Source organism: Cyrtonyx montezumae, unplaced genomic scaffold (assembly GCF_038088225.1).
Source record: "Cyrtonyx montezumae isolate F1298 unplaced genomic scaffold, pur_monq_1.0 scaffold_27, whole genome shotgun sequence".
Lineage (NCBI taxonomy): Eukaryota > Metazoa > Chordata > Aves > Galliformes > Odontophoridae > Cyrtonyx > Cyrtonyx montezumae.
The window spans coordinates 598,869-619,170 of NW_027072014.1; the positions used below are offsets into that span (position 1 = coordinate 598,869).

General features: G+C 35.9%; 1 protein-coding gene across 1 annotated transcript in view; it reads right to left on the minus strand.

Moving 5' to 3' along the window:
- EDIL3 (EGF like repeats and discoidin domains 3) overlaps positions 1 to 20,302 on the minus strand; it is a 261,366-nt gene that overhangs the window by 62,897 nt on the left and 178,167 nt on the right. Inside the window, exon 6 of the mRNA XM_065740528.1 lies at positions 14,395 to 14,576. Within this exon, the coding sequence (XP_065596600.1) occupies positions 14,395 to 14,576 (182 nt within the window). The remainder of the gene's footprint in view (positions 1 to 14,394; positions 14,577 to 20,302) is intronic.

The window sequence follows — 20,302 nt, forward strand, 5'->3', positions numbered from 1 at the left end:
ACAGTACTTTGCAGGGTTAGCCCCAGAAATTTAAGAGTTTATGGATTGCAAAGACTTTTGAAAGTAGAATATGTTTGCATAGAAATTTGAGGAAAGTGTTGCTTAAAAAATCTGATATGTTCTTCAAGCCTGGCTTCCTTCTAATGTTACTCTGTGAATAAAGCAGTCCCATTCATGGTGCTGCAATCAGCTCCAGGGAACAGCAACCTACATGCCAGCCTCTGTGAGGATTTTGGCAGTGATGCTTATACATGGATCCCAGTAAGGAGCACCCACTGCTGCACTTCCTTGTGGCACACACCATCTGAACTTGATACCCACTTAATACCCACAATTAATGAATCTGACTGAAACTGCCTTTATATTTCAGTGCAAAAGTTTCCTGTGGCTGGAGTAAATGATGAACACTAAATCAAGTAGGTAAAGCTGCGTGTAGAGGAAAGGCTGTAATCTCATCTAAGTCTATTCAAATCTGATTCTATATTAAAGAGGCGATGTCTGCATAATCACAGAATCATAGAATCATGGAATCATATAGATTGGAGGAGACCCTTAAAAGGCCATCTAGTCCAACTTCCCTGCAATAAGCATGGACACCTACAACTAGATTAGGTTGCTCAGAACCACATCTGGCTGTCCTTGAATGTCTCCAGCAGTGGGGCTTTCATCACTCTTTGTGAAACCTCTTCCAGCTGGCACAAATTCATAATGGTGATACGGAAAGACAGTTGACATATACTCCTATACTGCATCACATAGACAAAACCAAGCAAAAAAATATAAAAAAATCACTCAGGCAGTGCTCTCTTGAGTGTGGTACATGCTCAAGAGCTGAGGAATAAGTACACTTAAATTTCATTTAAATTTGTTCTTTTCAATTACCATGATCTTCCCAACACCATGATAAGACCACTTTTCACACTGCAGCATTTTACAGTGCCATGGCACTTTTCAACAGGAGAGGAAGGAGCATCTTGCCATGTCTTGTGCTCTTGGTGCTAATTCTGTAGCAGTAATTTTCACTGGTGTAATAATATCTTTGATGGCAATGACTCATACAAATCAGTTCTGGGATGCTAAATCATTCAATTATCTACACAGTTGAAGATGTAGGCAGTCAAAATTTAACTGGAATTTAACTTGAATCCTTGTCAGAAAGGAAAAAATAATCAAAAAAGACTATTTTTCTCAGGAGAGAGTCTCAACATGGACAAGGCGACTTTATGGTTCTTAGAGAATATAGACAGAATATAGAAGCAACCCTGCAAATCTGGATGGTACTTCTGCAGCTTCACTTCTATGTGTAAGCAAATGGAGGACCATAAAATTGGTTTTCCATAAAAGAGGGAGCTATTCAACCAACTGTCCAAATTGCTCCACAAAACCAAGTCCAAAAACAACTTCCCAGCATGCCCCCAAAATCTCAGAATTGCAGAAAAAAAAAGCAAAAGTTGTCACATATATGTCAGTGCAATTGAACAGGAGAAATTAGGTATTCCACCAGTGGAAGTTCATATACCTCTACAGTTTGTGAACACAAGATAGAATATTCAAGTATGCAGAAACTATGCTCTTGACCAAAAAAAAAAAAAAAAAAAAAATCAGTTGCATCTAACTAATATACATTATTTCACAGAGAGTGGCGAAGAATAAAAAGATGGAGTTACTTTAGGCAGACACCATATGCAGTGCTACTGGCCACAGACAAACCCATCATCTTCTCATTTATTACTGCACTATTAACAATAGCACCACTACCATTTAGCAAAAACAAGTTGGGAAGAAGTACACCCGAAGAGCAAGTTTTCAATAAATCCTTAGTTTAAAGCTGTCACAAAACACTGCCTCTTTGAAACTTAAAACATAGTTTTTTATGAGGCTTTGTTCGTATCAGAAATGCAGTTTATGGAGAACTATGTTTATCTAGTTCAGTTATGAAGTACAATAGCAGTGCTATAAATAATTCTCCATCTTCTCTGGCATAAAGTATATATTATTTCACTAAACTTCACTATTGCTCATATAAAAATAGGACTGATCAAGGTTATATGGGTATGCAAAGATTTATTATAGCAACTCTCCCCTGATAATTTCATCAGCTTTGAAGGATTGAAATTTAATTTTTTTTTTAAGTCATAACTCTGTTAAAGCCAGATAGAAAGCTCCCAGAGAAACGTTTTCTGATGAGAAATAGGGAAATTTGCCAATGGAAATGCTTGTAATATACACAGGGAAAGAGTAACCTGTCATGATTCCTGCAAGACTGGGAAGTATAATGAGCATGAAAGCTCCCTCCCATGATTCTCCTTCCATCTTTAAGCATCAGTGCAGGCTGAACACAATGAATATTACTGTTTCATTTGGACAGCATATCAGGAGCAGGGGGCTGCAGAGGAGGACTTGGAATGGGATGAGGTCCAGGAAGGCCAAAGCAGGTGAGTTCCTATTATTTCCCCTGCTGCAGTGTATCAACACATCTTATTGTAAGGTGTCTGTCTTCCTTGCTTGTCTACAGCTTTCTGTTAACTCCCCTAACCAGGCCAGTTAACAGAGCTTCTCCAGGTGTAGCTGAGGGCAATGATGCAGTCAGGGTATCAGCAGCGATACATGTCCTAGTCAGCAACCAGACTAGGTAAGGCAGTGATTTATCCATGGTGGCACTGCAGCTGTTGCTGTTCTGGATAAGAGTTTGTTACACAGAGAAAAGTCAACATGTTCGATCTTAAATTCATGGCAGCCTGGGAGAACAAACACAGTCATTTGCTATACACCACTTTGGAAACAGTAGTCCCTACTGTGACTGTGGGATTGTGCCCTGCAGGCAAACTGATGAAATACCCACTTATTTCTGAGCACAAACCCTTTTCATTTCACTGACTTGGATTCAGATTTAGCAATGAGTCCTCACAACTTTTCTACTAAATCCTCTGCCAACTCATCCTCGTACTGTCATTTCAAGGTGCTTTGCACAATTCTCATCTCATATAGAAACAACAGAACTCCCTCAGGTCTTGTACTTTCAGATTAGTCCCAGACAACCACCTAAAAGCAACCGAACTTCTTTGTGTTCTCCAATTAAATACATTAAATAAAACTGTGTATGTTTCCAACTAGGCAAGCTGAAGTGGAGGTGTAAACTGGCCTGCTAATTTAATTTTCAAGTCTGCAAAAGGATCAGAATGTATGTCAAAACCCACTTACTTATATGGAAAAAATAAACAAATACATAAACAAAACCAAACACGGGGACTATTGGGGCCAAACTGTAATGTTAATATGGAGAAATGTATGTTACGATTATCACTATAAAATTCCCACTTTGTCCTTTTCTGAAAACATTCACTTTGTGCCTCAAAGTGTTTACATAATCAGAGACTAAAAACGTGCTTGGTCTGTTTCTTCTTATTATTTAGCCATTATTTTATTCCCAAAGTTATTACAAATCACATTAACTGGATGATATGAATTATTCAAATACTGGTATGTTGTCATCTCAAATAGAGGTCCATAATCAATCTCACATTGCTTAGAGGTCTTGAAGCCTTGTAAAATTTCTTCTCATTTACAAATTCCTTATTAACTGGGTATTATGTATATATATATACCTGCAATTTAAGATTAGCTAAGAAGCACTGAAGTCATTTATTGCTGTTATTAACTCTGACTCATCTTCACATGTTTGATATCCTTTTATATCCAAAAAGAACTTTCCCCAAAAGTCTAGAATAAATCTTACAGTACCAGTCAAAGAATGTCTAAATAACAACAACTGTCAAAGAAAATATCTGGCTGTATTTTTGTATGTAAAATAGCTCTGAACAATAGCACACAGAAGTTGGGATGTGAGATGACTGCAGAAACAAATACGCACTTTTCTTTTAATAATACATGAAAACTCTAGTAAGAACTTTGATAATAAATATGACCTACTCTCATCCCAACAAGGACAACTGGAAAGAATTCTTATTTGGACTTTGCCTAGGTCCTATATATCTTCTTAACCAAGGATAAGGTGACTCAGAAGGGAACATGCTATAAAATGACAAATCAGATGAAGAAAATATGTTCATTAGTTCTGAATGTTAAGGCTAAGCCCGAAGTTAAACCCATTGATTAAGAGATGGAAGCTGAAGCAAAAACTGAAATCACTGAGAACACGCAGTAGAGCAGACTTTCCTGGCACTGAGGGATTTCTACCAGGAGTTTTACACATTCCCAGCTAACTTTAACACACAGGAAAACTGAAGCTACTTAGTTCCTTCACCAGAATACAGTAAGTAAAAGATAGCATTGATAACAAATGGATAACAACTTTTGTAGAGAGCACTTCCTAATCATAATTCACTACCCTGACTGTCTTTTTTATGCAGTGAATCTAAAGAATTATTATAAATGTAGAGGAGGATGAAGAGATTCAATGAAGACTGGTTTCATAGGCCGAAGTTGTAATGGGCGATGTAACGGAAAGACCCCTCTCCTATGTAATCTTGACTGTGACAGTTTTGGGAGATGCTGAGGATCTAAATTTGATCTGGATATTTTTTCAAGGAGACCATGAGAAACATGCTACAATTCATCATTCTTGAGGCCAACAGTGCTTTTAGGTCCTAAATAACTCACGATGCAAAATTTCAGTTTTCCTAACACACAATGCATACAAAAGACACCATAAAATACATATATTTATACCTTTTTCTTCTTGCTTCAAATAATTCTAATCATGGATTACCCTCTTGAATCCCCATTTTCCAATGGACCTGGCAACCACTAGTTTTTTGCTGCCAATTATGCCTATTATGCTGACCATAACTTCTTTATGTTCTTCCCATTATCTGCTTATTATCTACCACTTCCTGAAGGGAGGTTGTGGTGAGGAGGGGGTGGGCCTCTTCTCCCTGATAAATAATGACAGGATGAGAGGGAATGGCCACAAGTTGCGCTGGGGAAGATTTAGATTAGACCTGAGGAAACATTTTTTCTCTGAAAGAGTGGTCAGGCACTGGAATGGCCTGCCTAGGGAGGTGGTTGAGGCACCATCCTTAGCGCTATTCAAGAAGCGTTTAGATGAGGTGCTGAGGGATTTGATTTAGTAGTTTAGTGGGAAGGGATGGAGGATGGTTGGACTAGATGATCTTGTAGGTCCTTTCCAACCTTATAAACCTATGAACCTATGCTAATAGCTTGTCTTGTTAGTCTAAAGTCTTTTTCACTTTCAGTTAATAGAAGATCCAAAGAATATTGAAATTCCAGTTGTAATTAGGACTTTCTGTGATAACAACTAGATCAACATTTAGAATGTGTTCACTTCATGGCACAATCTGTGGGAGAAATACAAATGAGAAAATAGGAGTACACGAAAGCAATACTTCCTACATATTATCAACTTTGAAAATAATCTGTTAGTTGCTATGAGACTGGCTGAGTAGGGAGAGAGGCCAAGGCGTTAGATGGACGTAAGTGGAGTGAAGAGGTAGACTAATCAGCACACAGGTGGCAGATGGCTTTGTATCTTCAAAAAAGACTATGTCACCCGTATGATTTTCCGCCCACAGATGCTATTACAGAAAATGAAAAATAGGCTTGAATGATTAATTCTTCCTCAATCCTATGAAATTTGCTGAATATTGGTTGAATCACAATAAATAATCTAATATTTTTTATTATTCCTTCAAATTAACAATCAGTAGACTACAAAAGTTAATATTTAAGTGTAGTTACCTTTGAGTGTCCCAATGTTTAGGAAAAAACAGATACTTTCTTATTATTTTAATTAGCCCTGCATTTTTCCTAAAAACAATTTTTCCTTCTAGAGAAGCTGATAGATGATAGATTTAATTAAAATGCAAAACACTGTTTGGCTTTGCAGTAGACTAAAACAAAAAACAAAACAAAACAAAAAAACCTCATCAAAATCGGCAAAATACCATTGAGAACTTTAGATTTGAACAAAATCTCTTCATCTTAATCACTCATAGAATAAGGTGACAGGAATGTGAGAGTAAAACTCATTTTTCAGTCCACGGTTCCAGTGTCAATGTCCAATGTCAGCTGACAATCACACATCATCATTTCCAACAGAGGTCAAGGACTACGAGTTTACTTCATACTCTATTTTCTGCTTTAATGTTGTGGTGCTGGCAACTCCTACACTCACCATACAAGACTGTAACTTTTCTCCAATACCTCTAAAACCACAAAGAAGCTCTCAGGGACTGCACACTTCTTGAAAGCTGAGGCTGTGTCAAAGCTTTGTCTCCATTTCCACCAAGTAGATTTTTCTAAAGTTCTTTCACTTACTGTATGAATTCAGCACATAGATAAGTTTATACGCACTTCTCTGTGCCATGCAAAAATATTTCTGTATCCCAAATTTTAGCTGTAGTGAAGTAACTTAAACAGCCTTTCTAAAAGTAAGGACTAGCAGAGCAGCTGTAAGCAACAATGATTTAGACTGCCATCTTGAAAGTGAACATTTACGACCCAAAATATGACCTTTTTGACTATCTCACATCAGCATAGCATTATCTAACTGGTTTATATGGTGTCATCCCCATTGGGGGACCACAATGCCTACACATAACTTGATTATAGTTGGTTGGCCTCCATGTAGGTATGAGGGCATCTCAAGATTCACAGAATCACAGAATGGCGTTGGAGCAAGAAACCAGACACACACATATTTGCACATTAATGTCTATCACCATTTGCTGTTTTGATCACCATGATAAATGTGACAAATCATTAGTTCAAAATATATGGTGCTAAACATGCATGAAACAATGTGTTTAAAAGTACTGGTACTTCATCTATTCAGCTCCATTACAAGGAATTATTAATGAACGCTGATGCACCAACTGACAACATACTATGGATAGTGTTCATAACAGCACAAAGTTTTTGTTGCCATGAGAACACTAACACTGAACTGACTGTTTCTGTGTTTCTGAAACCTTAATCCAAAGTTGTCGGAATATGCATGCATGTGGGTGTTTGTGTGTACGAAGAATGAAACTAAGAGATTTAAGATACTATCAAGTAGATACTGAGATACAGGACTCAAGGGAGTATCTGGATGATTACACTAGGAAACAGGTGTCTAGTCCTTTTGTTTTCTTGTTTGAATAGATAAATAATATATTTTTTGTCTGTAAGCTAAAGATTTAGACACTGATAGAGATTTACAGTTTGCAGACACTGGTTTTGAGTTCACTGAAGTCAATTAACTTCTGGCAGAAACTGGCCATCTGAAGAACTTCCAATTTCTGTAGTTTCAAGGTCCTACTAAGGTCTGTTTTGAGGGAATTCAAAAGTACCTCTGTTATCAGTTTCTGTTCTCACCTGCCAACAGCTTTCAGGTACTTATTGTCACTATTTTATTCTACCCAAAGAAATCCTCACTTGAAACTAAGTAAAATTTTGGATTGTTGACAAAAAACGAAGAGCTTTAATACATTTTTGAGTGTTTAACTTACCAGATTAATTCTTCCTGTATGGTTCAGATCATCTTACATGATGCCTCTCAGATCATATTTCATAAGGTTCCCTTGGCCACATTATAATAAGCTGAGAGCTATATTAAGTAATATTAAATATTTAATCTATTATGACAGGTATTTTTGGAAACTGATACAACAGTACTCATGAATGAGGAAATGAACTCTGACAAAAGGAATGGTTTGACAGATGGTCGTTTGCTTAGAGCTCTTACTAACAGATGTCTGAATGAATGTTCTGCAAGACCTCTGTGTATTTTAGGTTTTATCATTTTATTAGCAAATAGTTATCATCTGGTACATACTTGCTCTTTGGAAGTTCTTGATGTGAAAGCTGCTAATTTTTCCCCCCACTTTTTTTGGAGAAAAAAAAAGTTTATATTTTACTCTTTCCTGGCTGGGGATGAGAATGATGGAAAACAGCCTGCATTACATACAGTATTTACGAGTAAACACAATTGATTATGCCATTATTATAAACTGTAAGCAATCAAAAAAGGGAGGCTGAGAACCAGAGTTCAGACCGAGGCCACAGGTGTTGTGTTAGCACCTTCAAAAACAACAACAAAAAAAATAAGGTACAAATTAAAAAAAAAACAACAAAGCTTTCTACCAAACAGAAACAACATTTCACTATATTTAGAATAAATAATTAAACATTAAATCTCTATCCACCACTAATTACTAAAGTGCTTCAGAAGTAGAAACAGGAGTTTAGATCCTGTAAAACAAGTATCCTAATCAATAGAGTGCAATTTTTGTCTTACCTTGGTAATTTTCAATACAAAATCCTCAAACATATTGATATGATATTTAGTCCACAGAGACCTTTTTGTGAAAGCTGTGTATGGGCAATACTGTTGTCTTTTGTTTTCTCTGGATGAACAATGCCTCTTCCCACATAGTTTGCAGGCTCTGCGTGCACCCTCCAGGGAACTGAACATTTCCATGCATTTCTTAGGATGCCTACTAGACTGATTTCTGCTGTGCAAACATACTATACAAAAACTGAATTTTTGTGACTCTAACTAGACTTACCTGATCTCAAAATTCTAAATTGTCACAGGAACCTGTGAAAGCTTCAGGTAGAACCTGCTGGTGTGGATCTGACTTTTTAACTGAGAATCTCAGTGGGAAGAGAATCTGCTTACAGTTCCAAGAAATGTAACAAGGAAGGATTTTTTTAGAACTGAAAAAGTTATTAAAAATATTATAAGTAATATTAAAAACAAACCCAGTATTTAAAAAGAAATATTTAAAACTAAATAAAGCAACGTATTTGTTTTAGATCAGAATTCTAATGTATGCAAATTACCAGAGGGAAGTTGGCCAGCTTTTCAATCAGTCTGTAATATCTCAAAACATGGAGTTGCATCTAAGTTTCAGGATGCACTTTCAGAAAAAACTATATAGGGAACAAATTGAAAAAATGCTATAGCACTTTGTTATCATATATTCTGAGTAAGACTTCTGGGTTTTCAATTTTCAAAATAAATTTGACATTGAAAAATTGATCTAAGGAAGAAAAATAGCATGAAGTAGACATCGAAATAAGTTAAGAATGCTAAGATAAAAAAGCATTTCATTCCCACACTAAACTAAATCCTCCTCCTTCTTCTCATAGTAATAAAGCAAAATATTTCAACCTTTTTATTTGAAAGACAACTATAACAATGTAGATGAGCTGGGAGAAATTATTTTAATGATTGATAACTAAAAACTTTTTTATTCCTCTATTTAATATCTTATATATGCTAAATTCCAGTTCAGGTTCTCCAACACAGTAATTAGTTTATTTTCTTAGTATTCTCTGAATGTAATGCATGCTCAAATCACTCACTGTGCCTAAGGATTAATATTAATTAATATTTATATTATTTATATTTATAAAATATTTATATTCTATAAATATAACATAAAATATTATTATTTTTATAATATATTTAAATAATATAATTATTAAAATATTTATAAAAACAATTTCCATGTCCAGGAGACCCCAGAGCACTTTAAAGAAAAAAATGGTGATAGCCTCCTGTATAAATTGTTGCAATTATCAGGCTTGCTCCTCACAGGGATCTTCTTAGTCGTGTTCAGGAGAGAAGCACAATTTCAGGATCTCTTGTTCTCTGATGTGACAGCTCAGTCACCATGGAACAGCAGCAATTACGTGGCTACTGGCAGGTACTGATCTTTTCCACTCCTTGCCTAATTGAGCAGCCACAGCCAGCACCAGGAAATTAAATTTACCCCATCTTTCCCTTAGTTAAAACTTCACTGAACACTCAGATTTGTACTGTCTGACCTGAAATCTGGTACCTTTCACCCTATATCTCTTGCATGTCTTCACGCACCATCTAACCTTGTTCTAATACTGACACATACTTCTGAGGCTAATGTTCTTAGTGTTTCCTATCATTTAGCATCTAACAAATCTAAGAGTGATCTGCAATACAGTAGTGGAAACCACTGGATTTCTGCTGTGAGCTCCTTTTCCACTCCCAGTTCCCTGATATCGGTGGTGTAGGTCCTACTGGTCTTGGGCTAATTAAGCTTTGAATAGGTTGATCAATCATCTACTGCACTTATGGTTTTTTTTTTTTTTTTTTTTTTTAACAGAACAAAAAGATCATAACTTCTCCAGTTGTCTGAAAAAATAAAAAAGACTCTTATATTATGGGACAATATTCACACACCTTCTTTTCTTATTTGTGAGCATAGTTCTTCAGATTCACTCTTTCTCCAAAGTTATTCATACATCTTAAAATTTTGCTACTGTACACTATTCCTTATATTGCTAGTTATACCAAATTATTCAATCTTGTCTTACAGAGTTCTTTATGACATTCTGTTTTCTGCATTTTCTGCACGTCAATTATGGCTGAAGTCTTTGCATATTACATGAATAAAAACTGCAGCGACACAAAAAAGAATACTGTTATGTGTAAGGAAAATGGAAATTGGCCACGAACAGGGGAAAGATGAGTTAAGAAATGCAAGCTTTGGTTAGTGAAAATAGGACAGAAGAATCAGTGTAAGGCATAGGTATGGATGTGTAAGTTAGAAGTCAGTAGAGAAGAACTAGATTTAGATTTTGTTTGCAGCCTTGTTTCAGAGATTAGCTTATTAAAATATTTAGTTTTATTACAGGAGGGCAGAGCACAGTATAGAAGTCAGTGAGAAGAATGATGAAAACAAAGAAAATGTGACAAGAAGGAGAAACAGAGATGACTGAAGATAGGTATGTGAGAGTCAGAATGAAAATTTAGGATTTTGTCCATTCCCCTGAATCTAAAATTACTTTGCACATGATGGAGAGAGAATATGAACAATTCTGCCCATTGCCATCTCTATTCTGATCCATAGTGTCTTAGGAAAATTCAGATGTGAACAATGTGGAAGGAAAAACATGTATATGACTATGTGGAAGGAAGGAGTAGAGATACAGACAGAATAAAAAGAAATAGCATATTTTAAAAATATGAATGCAACAGGACAAAAGGGTAAAGTGAAATCAGTATTCTCTAAAGAAAGGAGTTCTGACAAAAAGAATAGTTTCTCAAGAACAGGCAAAGTGACCATTTTGACATACTGAACAATTCAGGAAAAATAAAACTGTGGAAACATAGGAAGAAAATGAGACTTTTTCTCATTGTGTTTTAAAATATTAAAAGTCAATGCATAAAGCAGTGAACTGTATACACAAGCACTATTTTATCCGCGTCAACCTATGCAGGGAAACAGAGATCAGCAGAACTTTAAAAGGGAGATACAAGTAACTCTGACTTTAATTTGCTTTGAAAAGCATGGTCACTGACCCTTTAAATCACAAGCCAATTATAAGCATTGTAGTGCCATTATTAATTACGTGTAGAGAGTGTAAATTTAAAATGGCAATTTCAATTTTCAGTTCATTTAGAGAATGCAGAAAACAAAATTGCATACTAATTAGTTCATGACTGTCAGACACCTGAAAGATTAGAGAAAAAATTCTGCACTCTTTGCAAGTTTTAAGAAATCACTCAAGCCTTTCATTTTTCAAGCTACATATAAATAAAAAAATTAAATGACAGAAAAATGGTAATGATGGAGCGAGGTAAAAATAGACACAGACCCATACATAATCATACTCCGTGGGATACAACTACTTCCTCTAGAATTTGTCTAGCATTAGAAACTGTAATAGAGTAACAGGCTACTGTGTCAGGTTCACTGCACAAATGTTAATTTGCATTTTCTAAAACTGCATTTCTGGTTTCACGAGTTTCCACTTATTTCCCGTCACACATTCATGTTGTTTATCAAGAGCTACAGTCTGGACCTAATGCTCCATCTCAGACCAATGTAGAGAAGGTCCAAAATGCAGACCCTATTAATTAGGATCCAGAAGAATGATGATCGTTTGGAGCAGTCATTCCTCAAGACCAAAAGGAAGACAGCCAGAAACACAGTACAGATGTGAGTATTCTGACTGAAGAAATATCTCTCTGGCCATTGTAGATGCTGTCCAAATTTTATATATGAGATTTCCTGGTTTCTCTTCTATAACAGAAACTGTTCACCCTTACAGGTGACAGGCAGCACCCCTCTCTTAGTGTGTTTGGCATGCTTGAAGAATAAGACTGGGTTCTCGTGTAAAGAACTACACTACAGAGAGCCTAAGTGTCAGTTTCTGGGATACTCTATCCTTGTTGAATCAAAACAGGTTTTCTTCAGAACCATTTTTCCTATACTAGTATCATCTCTGTACGTAAGATTTTCTGACCCCATGTGCTCCAAGAAGCAAAGTCTTCTGAAAAGAAAAATTCTCTCAAGATATAAACTTATTTTTCAGTGCAAAGAATATTTTTTCTTCTTGTTCTGAACTCTGATAAATATACTGGCAAGTTCTTTGATAATTATAGACAAAATTTTATTTTTAAGGAAAGATGAGAAGAAAAAGAAAGCAATGATATGTTCTTACTACACATCAATTATATCAATTTATTAGATTTCAGTTAACTCACTACTTAATATGATTGTCAAAATTAGAGAATTACCCACAGGTGATTGACAGTACTTAGACTAAGATGTTAACTCAAAAAGTCTGCATTTCTAACCTGATACCCTGGGCTGAGATTTGTGTATTTTCTCAATTGGTCCAAATTTCCTTCCAGGTAAAATCAAAAGGAAGACATATCCAGGCTCTCTGAGGCTTTGTACAGTTTGGTCTAATGGGAGGTATCCCTGCCTATAGCTGGGGGGTTGGAACCTGATGATCTCAAAAGGTCCCTTCCAATCCAAACCATTCTACGATTCTACAGTCTGGATAGAAATTTTCACATCTGTCTGAGGGATTCCTCAATGAAGGGCTTTGGCTTTGCCGAGTACAAACAAGGAAGTAACTGACCACTTGCAGCCTGCATCCAGTCCATCTTCTAACAAAGGCATGTTCAGGGGGCCAGTGCTAAATGACTCTGACTTCTTTCTTCAGAATATTTAATAAATATGCTCTAAAGCAGCCCCAAAGCTACTGCAAAATGGATGTTTGTCATTATCTGTTCAAATTACAATAGCTTTCCACTCCACATAATTCTCCTCAAGTCTCTTTGTGTTATCCTTTCCAGATCTTTTTCAGTGTATAAATTTCACAAACTTCCTAACCCCTCTGGTCAGAAGGAAACTGAATTTAGATACACTGAAGGACTTTTGTGTTTTCACTCTGCAGTGAATAACAAACAGCAACACAAGCTTCATTTTTCTGAACTGACAGGATCCAGCATTCTCACAGCAGCTCCAGAGGACTTCATCAAGTAGTGCTTTGCGCCTGTTCTCCAAACAAGAAAAATGAACAGGCAGTCCTGTAGGTTTTCTTCCAAAACATCTGGGAACTGCTTAGGAAAACCTCGAACAGCAGTCTGACTTGAACTAAAATTCTGCAATGCACGCAAGGGTAGGTTGAGCAATAGTGTGTTTGGCACAGCTAAGGGACAAACAGACAGCTCAACTCAGTGCATAAGATACTCAGAACCATCCTCTGTTATTCCCATATGAGGGAGGGAGGGAAGCATCCTCTTCATATATTTGCTATAGTGACTTTTTTTTTGTGAGTATCTAGCTGAGCATGTTAAAGTTCAGTCCAGTTCTCATATAATACAAACACAATAAAAGTAAATATCAACAGCCACTACTAGACAATCATTATCTTCATTAAAATACAGCTAAAGGACTTTATTTTCCATTGCTTCATAACTTTTACCAAAGTCAATTGCTGTGAGCGAAGAAATCCATTCCACAAAGCGGCCACTTTAATTCCACCGCCATTTAAATCATTCTAGCCATAATATCATTAAGCAGGAGTGAAAAAGTATGTACTTTCAGTCCTACAGATATGTTCAAACAGCTATTTCAACCTTAATTACAACAGTTCCTGTTACTTTCAGCAAGATGCACACAGTGCTTAAGCTATGTGCATGGAGCAGCTCAGCAGAGAGGACAAACAATTCCCAAAGGCTCTGGTACAGCCAAGATTGCATTAAAGCAGTCTAGAATTATGCTCAAGGAGTGTGTCAGAGTACCTCCACTAAGAGATATCACTGCTAAATGCTACTAATGACCTAATGAGTAAGTGTAGCATATGTAGAAAGCTGCTCCCTTGAAAAGAGTCTTTATAAATTTGCTTCTGCAGCTTAGAGTCACAATGGAACATATGCACGCATTTTTTAAATTAAAAAGATTTGTGCATTTGTAAAGTTCAGATGATTCCTTTTTTTGCAACTAAATAGTCCCTTCTAGTCTAGGCTACGTTTCTGACAGTGAAAAAGAATCTAGCTGTTAGATTACAACTTGTCTTCATCAGTTCCTTAAGTGACTCTGGCAACTGAATCAAGGAGATTTTTTTCTCCTCAGCTCCATCTGTTACCTGAATCCATGGCCATCTGTCATTTTCTGCAGCAGTCCAAGCATTCACAAGACCCTTCTTATTGAGTCGTGCATAGTATGGATACCATTTCTGGAGTCCAAAGAGAGCTCGATGAGTGGATGATGCAGTAATTTGTTGGTTTGACACAATTCCTCCTTCTATCCCTAGTGGGCCGGAGCATCCTGTGGAAATAAGAAATGCATGCAAATGAAATTATTATTTACTCTTCTGAGTCCCAAATGCCTGTAATTACAAACAGCATACAAACAGATTCAGAATGACAAGTCAAAAACCTTATGAGGAGATTTACAGTATTTGAACAGCACCTTTTTTTTTTTAAGTGTGAAAGACATACACAAATAGTTTGTAAATGAATATTCACATTATAAACATAATGAATTAGGTAAGATTTCGATTTTTTTTTTAGTTTGTTGTCTCTGAAGAGTTGTGAGTTTCAGTTCTACTGATACCAACATTAAGAAAATTAGATACCAACATTAAGAAATTCTTAGATTCAAGTATTGAAAAATTGATGAAAACAAACTCAAAATTCTGTACTTTCTGTAAAGTTCATATTCTTTGAGCCATGAAAGTCAGCATTTAGCCAATGCTCTTCAATGTGTTACTGCACCCATCTTTAGAAATATGAATTCAGAAATATGCTATTGTTCAGTTACAATGAAAATAAAGTTCCTATACATCTAATAAGAAAACTACAAAGTATGTAATTAATGTTCAAATGCTCTAATTTTATGAGTAGTATTCATTTATTACACCACTATTCAAATACTTGTGAATATAACTGCTTTAAAATCAAGGCTTTTTTGCATATATTGTTTTCTGAAGCCTAATACAAACTAAATTGATGCTTTTATTTACAGGAAGCGTTGTTTCTTTGTGCTCTGAAAGAAGAAAGCAAATTCTCCACAGGTGATTTCCAAATGCATTAGTTTTTAAATAAGAAACTTGTTTTGTTTTCTTTGCCACACTGAAATTCATGACTGAGTTGCATCATACTGTGCTGTGATTCCAGCCACATTTTTAACAGTCCACTAAGCTTGTCTAGTCCAAAGCTCTAGTTCCATTTTCTTGCATCATGTGTCACCTAACAATAAAGGCGGTGCAATCAGCACTTGACTAATAGCTCTGTTAATGCTACACATAATACAACAAAATGCAGCTCTCTCTCCTGCTGCTGTGCCAGATGCACAGCAGTGCCAGAGGAAAACAAATTCCTTGTCACCAGCACAGGCACGCACACTACAGAATGCATTAAAATAAAACCATGTCTGTTGAAAAGCTGTCATTTTTCATTGTTATCAGCTGTTACTTAAAAATTGAAAGACCTATTCCAATGGTAGCTGTTTTTGAAATCTTTTCATCAACTCATAAAATTCCTTTTGCTCATAAACTGCCATTCCTGTTTTCAAGACAGAAGGAAATCTTTGCACTTTCAAATGTAAATGGCATATTTTCAAAAGTTTTTGATATTTACTTATTAAGACTTCTTTGTCATTTCATAACAGAAAAGAAAGCACACCCACACATATCCAGATCACATGCAGGTGTACACAGGCTCATCCTGAAACCAATCCCACCTAACAGACTGATATATTTTAAAGTATACACTTAAGGAGACATAAGAGGAGGTAAAAAAGGCAGCACAGAGGCACGGCTGATATTTTAATATGGATGTGGGACATACAGCTCTATTTTGCCTATTCCTGATGATGTGCACAGGGATGAGGGCACAAGTTTGCTCTGCTAACATTATTCATTGATCTAATGGGAAAATGGCACGTGTGAAGAAAGGATCTCAGCATGTATTAGAGACAGTCCTGAATGGGTCGGCGGAAAGGAGTAACTGGCTTTGGCAGATAATTTGCAAAAGGAGAACATTTATTTGGTTCTAAGATCTTCAGTTCTCCCATAGATGTCCTAGATTTGGCAAACAAGATACATATCTATTATTATTACTACTATTATTATTATTACTAGTTGCTTAACTGCCTCTGTTTAAGGTACAGAACTGTCTAAGTCCTGATCTGAATTAATGTTCTCATGCTTCATATGTGATAAACAGTATTTGAAATGTGTGATTTTCTTTCAAGAGACTTAAATTTTCTAAACTGAAGGCAGTCAAATTATAAAAAGCACTTCCTGTGTTTTGTCAGCTATGTCCGCATATGGTTAGAAGTGTTTTACCTTCCCCTACCTTTAAGAGGATGACTTCTGAAATCCGAAGCAACTTGCTAACATCAGGGAATAGGTACTTCATTGCAAAAGCTACTTATTTTAATCACAGTTCTTGCTTTGCCATGCTTGTCAGTTTTCAGTGTGAGTAAGCCCCAAATTTACTACTTTTAAAAAGTAAAACAAACACATTGGAGATATTTAACAGTTCAGTGTTCAGTTCTGTTCAGCTCAATCATAACAAAATGTGATGAGTAAGAAATCAGAGACAGATAACAATTTGAGTAGATAACATTTTCTAAATAATTTCTTATAATGTAATATACATTGTACTACTAAGATCTGGTTTTAGATCTTTTTTTCTCCACCCTGAAAAACATTAGTTCATACTCATTAGGTGATTGCTTTTGTTTGATTAAGGTCCAAACCAAAAGAGTTGCAATGCCATCCTACTCTTATGACCAAAGCAGTGTTGAGAAACTACAAACATACAGGTATAGACCTGGCAGATGAGCCTTGAGGAATCACACCCAAAGCTACTTCCTAAGATGTCAGATACCTCCACATATATAGTAATGGACTGTCTTCTTGAGAAGTCTCACCTAAACTTGACAACACTGAATTTAATCTTCTGTCTCATAGCTACATCAATTGATATTTCAAGAACTTTTAAAAACTCTTCAGTACATTTTATTAATGCTAAGTGTATTTCTTAAATTAACATTTTGCTATCTAGCTTCTTAAGAAGGATATTGAACAGCTGGAACTTAAGCAGTCATTTTGCTATGACTGTACAAGAAAGCTTTTCCTATTGTTAACACTGCCATTTTACCAGACCTTTTCTCTTTATTATTAGTCAGATGTTATACTACAAGAAAACTTGTGAATTTACTCCCTTTTATCAGTTACAAGGAAATAGCTGAATACATCTTTACACTTCAAATACCGCAGTGCAAATAGACTTTCCTCATCTATATGCTCATTAACTTTTACCAAATACTCCACAATAGCTTTATGAGTCATGCTGTCTCTTTCCAAAAACTATAATGGGGCTATTATTCTCCAAATTCCCAAGAAATTTACTTTGCCTGAAAACTCTCAACTGAATATCCTGCCTCTGGTGCCACCAAATATGCTTTATCAGTTAATAACTGCTTACAGACTAGCTGCTGTGTGAAGATATCTGGAGCAGAAACAGTATTTTTTCTTCAAGTTAAGATAGCAATTATTCCTTTTAGCACTTCATGACTGTGATACACCATTGACTACCAACAGTGGAGGAAAAAAAGCAAAGGCGGCTTTTGGAGATTGTTCGTCTCTTATTTAAAAATAAGATATATCTTTCTGCAGACAGGTACAAGCTGTATTATATTTTGTTGTTTAATCTCTGCTACTACTGTATCCACAGTTCATTTAACAAAAATCATGACAGCTTGGCAAACTGCAGTCTCCAAGGGAGTAGTAATGTCACTGCAGTGACTGTACAATTCAGTCTGGTCAGTGTCAGTCATTAAACAGAAAGCCATTTCTGTTAATTTTAGTACACTGGAGTATGACAATCAACTTGATGTAAGAAAGTTAAAAAAAAATCAAATAGTAGCAATTAAAAAGCTGTGTGACAGGTTCATGATCCAGATTCACAAGGAATATTCTGTCATCTGAAACTCTTAATGTCATTAGATAGCAAAATGCTATTTTCTTTTAATGTTTTTAAATAAAAAAATACTAACTTGCATAATATTGCTTTTAATCCTACAGTAACAATTGCAATTCAGTAAATAAAGCCTGATTGATGCTTCTCTTAATCTCATTTAACACAATCCTATTCCACAACAAAACAATGTCCATGAAGTTGACAGAGTACAATGCTATACAATAAACTACATAGATCTAGTGAAAGACATAAAAGACAGCACTACATGAAAAATTAAGGATTCTTTTATATCTTTTCATTCTTCTGAGAAATCCCCGTCAAACCATTTGAAGACAGCATGGTTATGAAAGTCCCTTGAAGATTTTTTTTATAATCTCAAACTTAAATAGACCTGAAATACAACACACCAGTTTGCACCACAAAGCAAATAATGATTAGATGGGATTTCACTTGTAAACATCAAGTATGGGGTTCAAACTGATCCTCAGATAAAAGATAAGTATTGTGTTTATATCCTAATCTCTCAGAAGAATAACATACTAAAAAGAAATAATGAAATATGACCTGGTATCACTGGTATCTCTTAAGACATAAACCAGAATGAGGAGGTATGTCACTTATTCCCTCTCCTAACAGGCGAAGAAGCAACCATTTCAAGATAAAAAATTACTACTCTAGGAGATAATAAGCAGAAAGCACTTGGTAAACATGTTACTTGAGTACATTTAATTTGGACAACTACATTTATGTCAGTCCACAAATTAAAAAAAGCCTCCAAAGGATATAAAAATTACTTGAAAATGAGAGGATTATGCCTCTGTAAATAGAAGAAAAAGATTTTCTGTTACTGATGATGAAGCATGTCTGGGTCTGCAGCATGAATATATAGCTTTCATATCCTCTGTTGGTTTGTCTCTAGCTAGCGTCATCAAAACAAACAGATGCAAAATTGAAGCCATGGAGAAAACAAATCTGCTTTAGACATCTGCAATCCTGTCTTTCTCCAAGCTCCACATTTTCTGGAATGAGATTACTCTGGCTGTGCTTAGCATAGCACAGTAATTATGCTAAGCATAAATCCTGACAATGGGATTACAGATGACCTCTGATAATGCAAGAAATAGCGCTGATACATGCGTAAATTCTTCACCATGCAATCCAGGTTTCAGACTTCTGCTTCTTCTTCTTGTTCCTCATGTCATCCACAAAACCTTGCACAGTTTCTTCTGTCAAGGTTAGCTCTTTTCAGATTACAATGTATGTGACTTTGTAGGAGCTGGTAAGACACATACGGAAAACCATTCAGCAGTTTGCCCATTCATATGTTATGCTCCTATATGGTTTGTTTTTCATAACCATGAATGTTGAGGATGAAAGTTCTTTCTCCAAATACTACATAAAATGTTTTGGAAGAGAGGTGGCTGTGAGACAGAAGATCCCTTCCTATGAGATGTGTCAGTGGGCAGCCTCATTACCTGAGAAATACGGTGTCTCCAATGGCCAACTTCACTGTTGCATGATTTCACACAAAAGCTTTGGCTCTCTGAAAATATACTTTTTCCTGTGCTGGCTGATAGCCCTCTGGATGAGATTCACACCACCGTGATGAACCACCAGAGGACCAAACTGACTCTGGAAAATCTTCCAGAGTCGCGAAGGTGCTTTTGAAATACGTGGTATAGACACTGAAAGTGTATTAGGGCTTTTTCTTAATATAGTACTGTGTCTGAAACAGAAGCTTTGTGTTCAGGGACTAATTTACTTAGTTCTAGTTGGGTGATTTTTTTTCATTCTGCTGTTTGCATAAAATGGATATCTTTGTAAATTTCCCATACAAGGCCCCATATCTGTGGAGCTGCCACCTTTGAATTGGCTAAAGAGAAGACTTCCAATAGGTGTAAAATTGAAGGAAAATACAACTTCAAATGTATTAAGTTCTTGAAATGAAAGTCCCTAAACAGCTAGAAGCTGGGAAAATATGATAATGGGAGAACCACCACTTTGTGCTTGTTCCTTTTCTTACTAAGCATTTACTTCAGCTAACCATCAAAGGCAGCACAT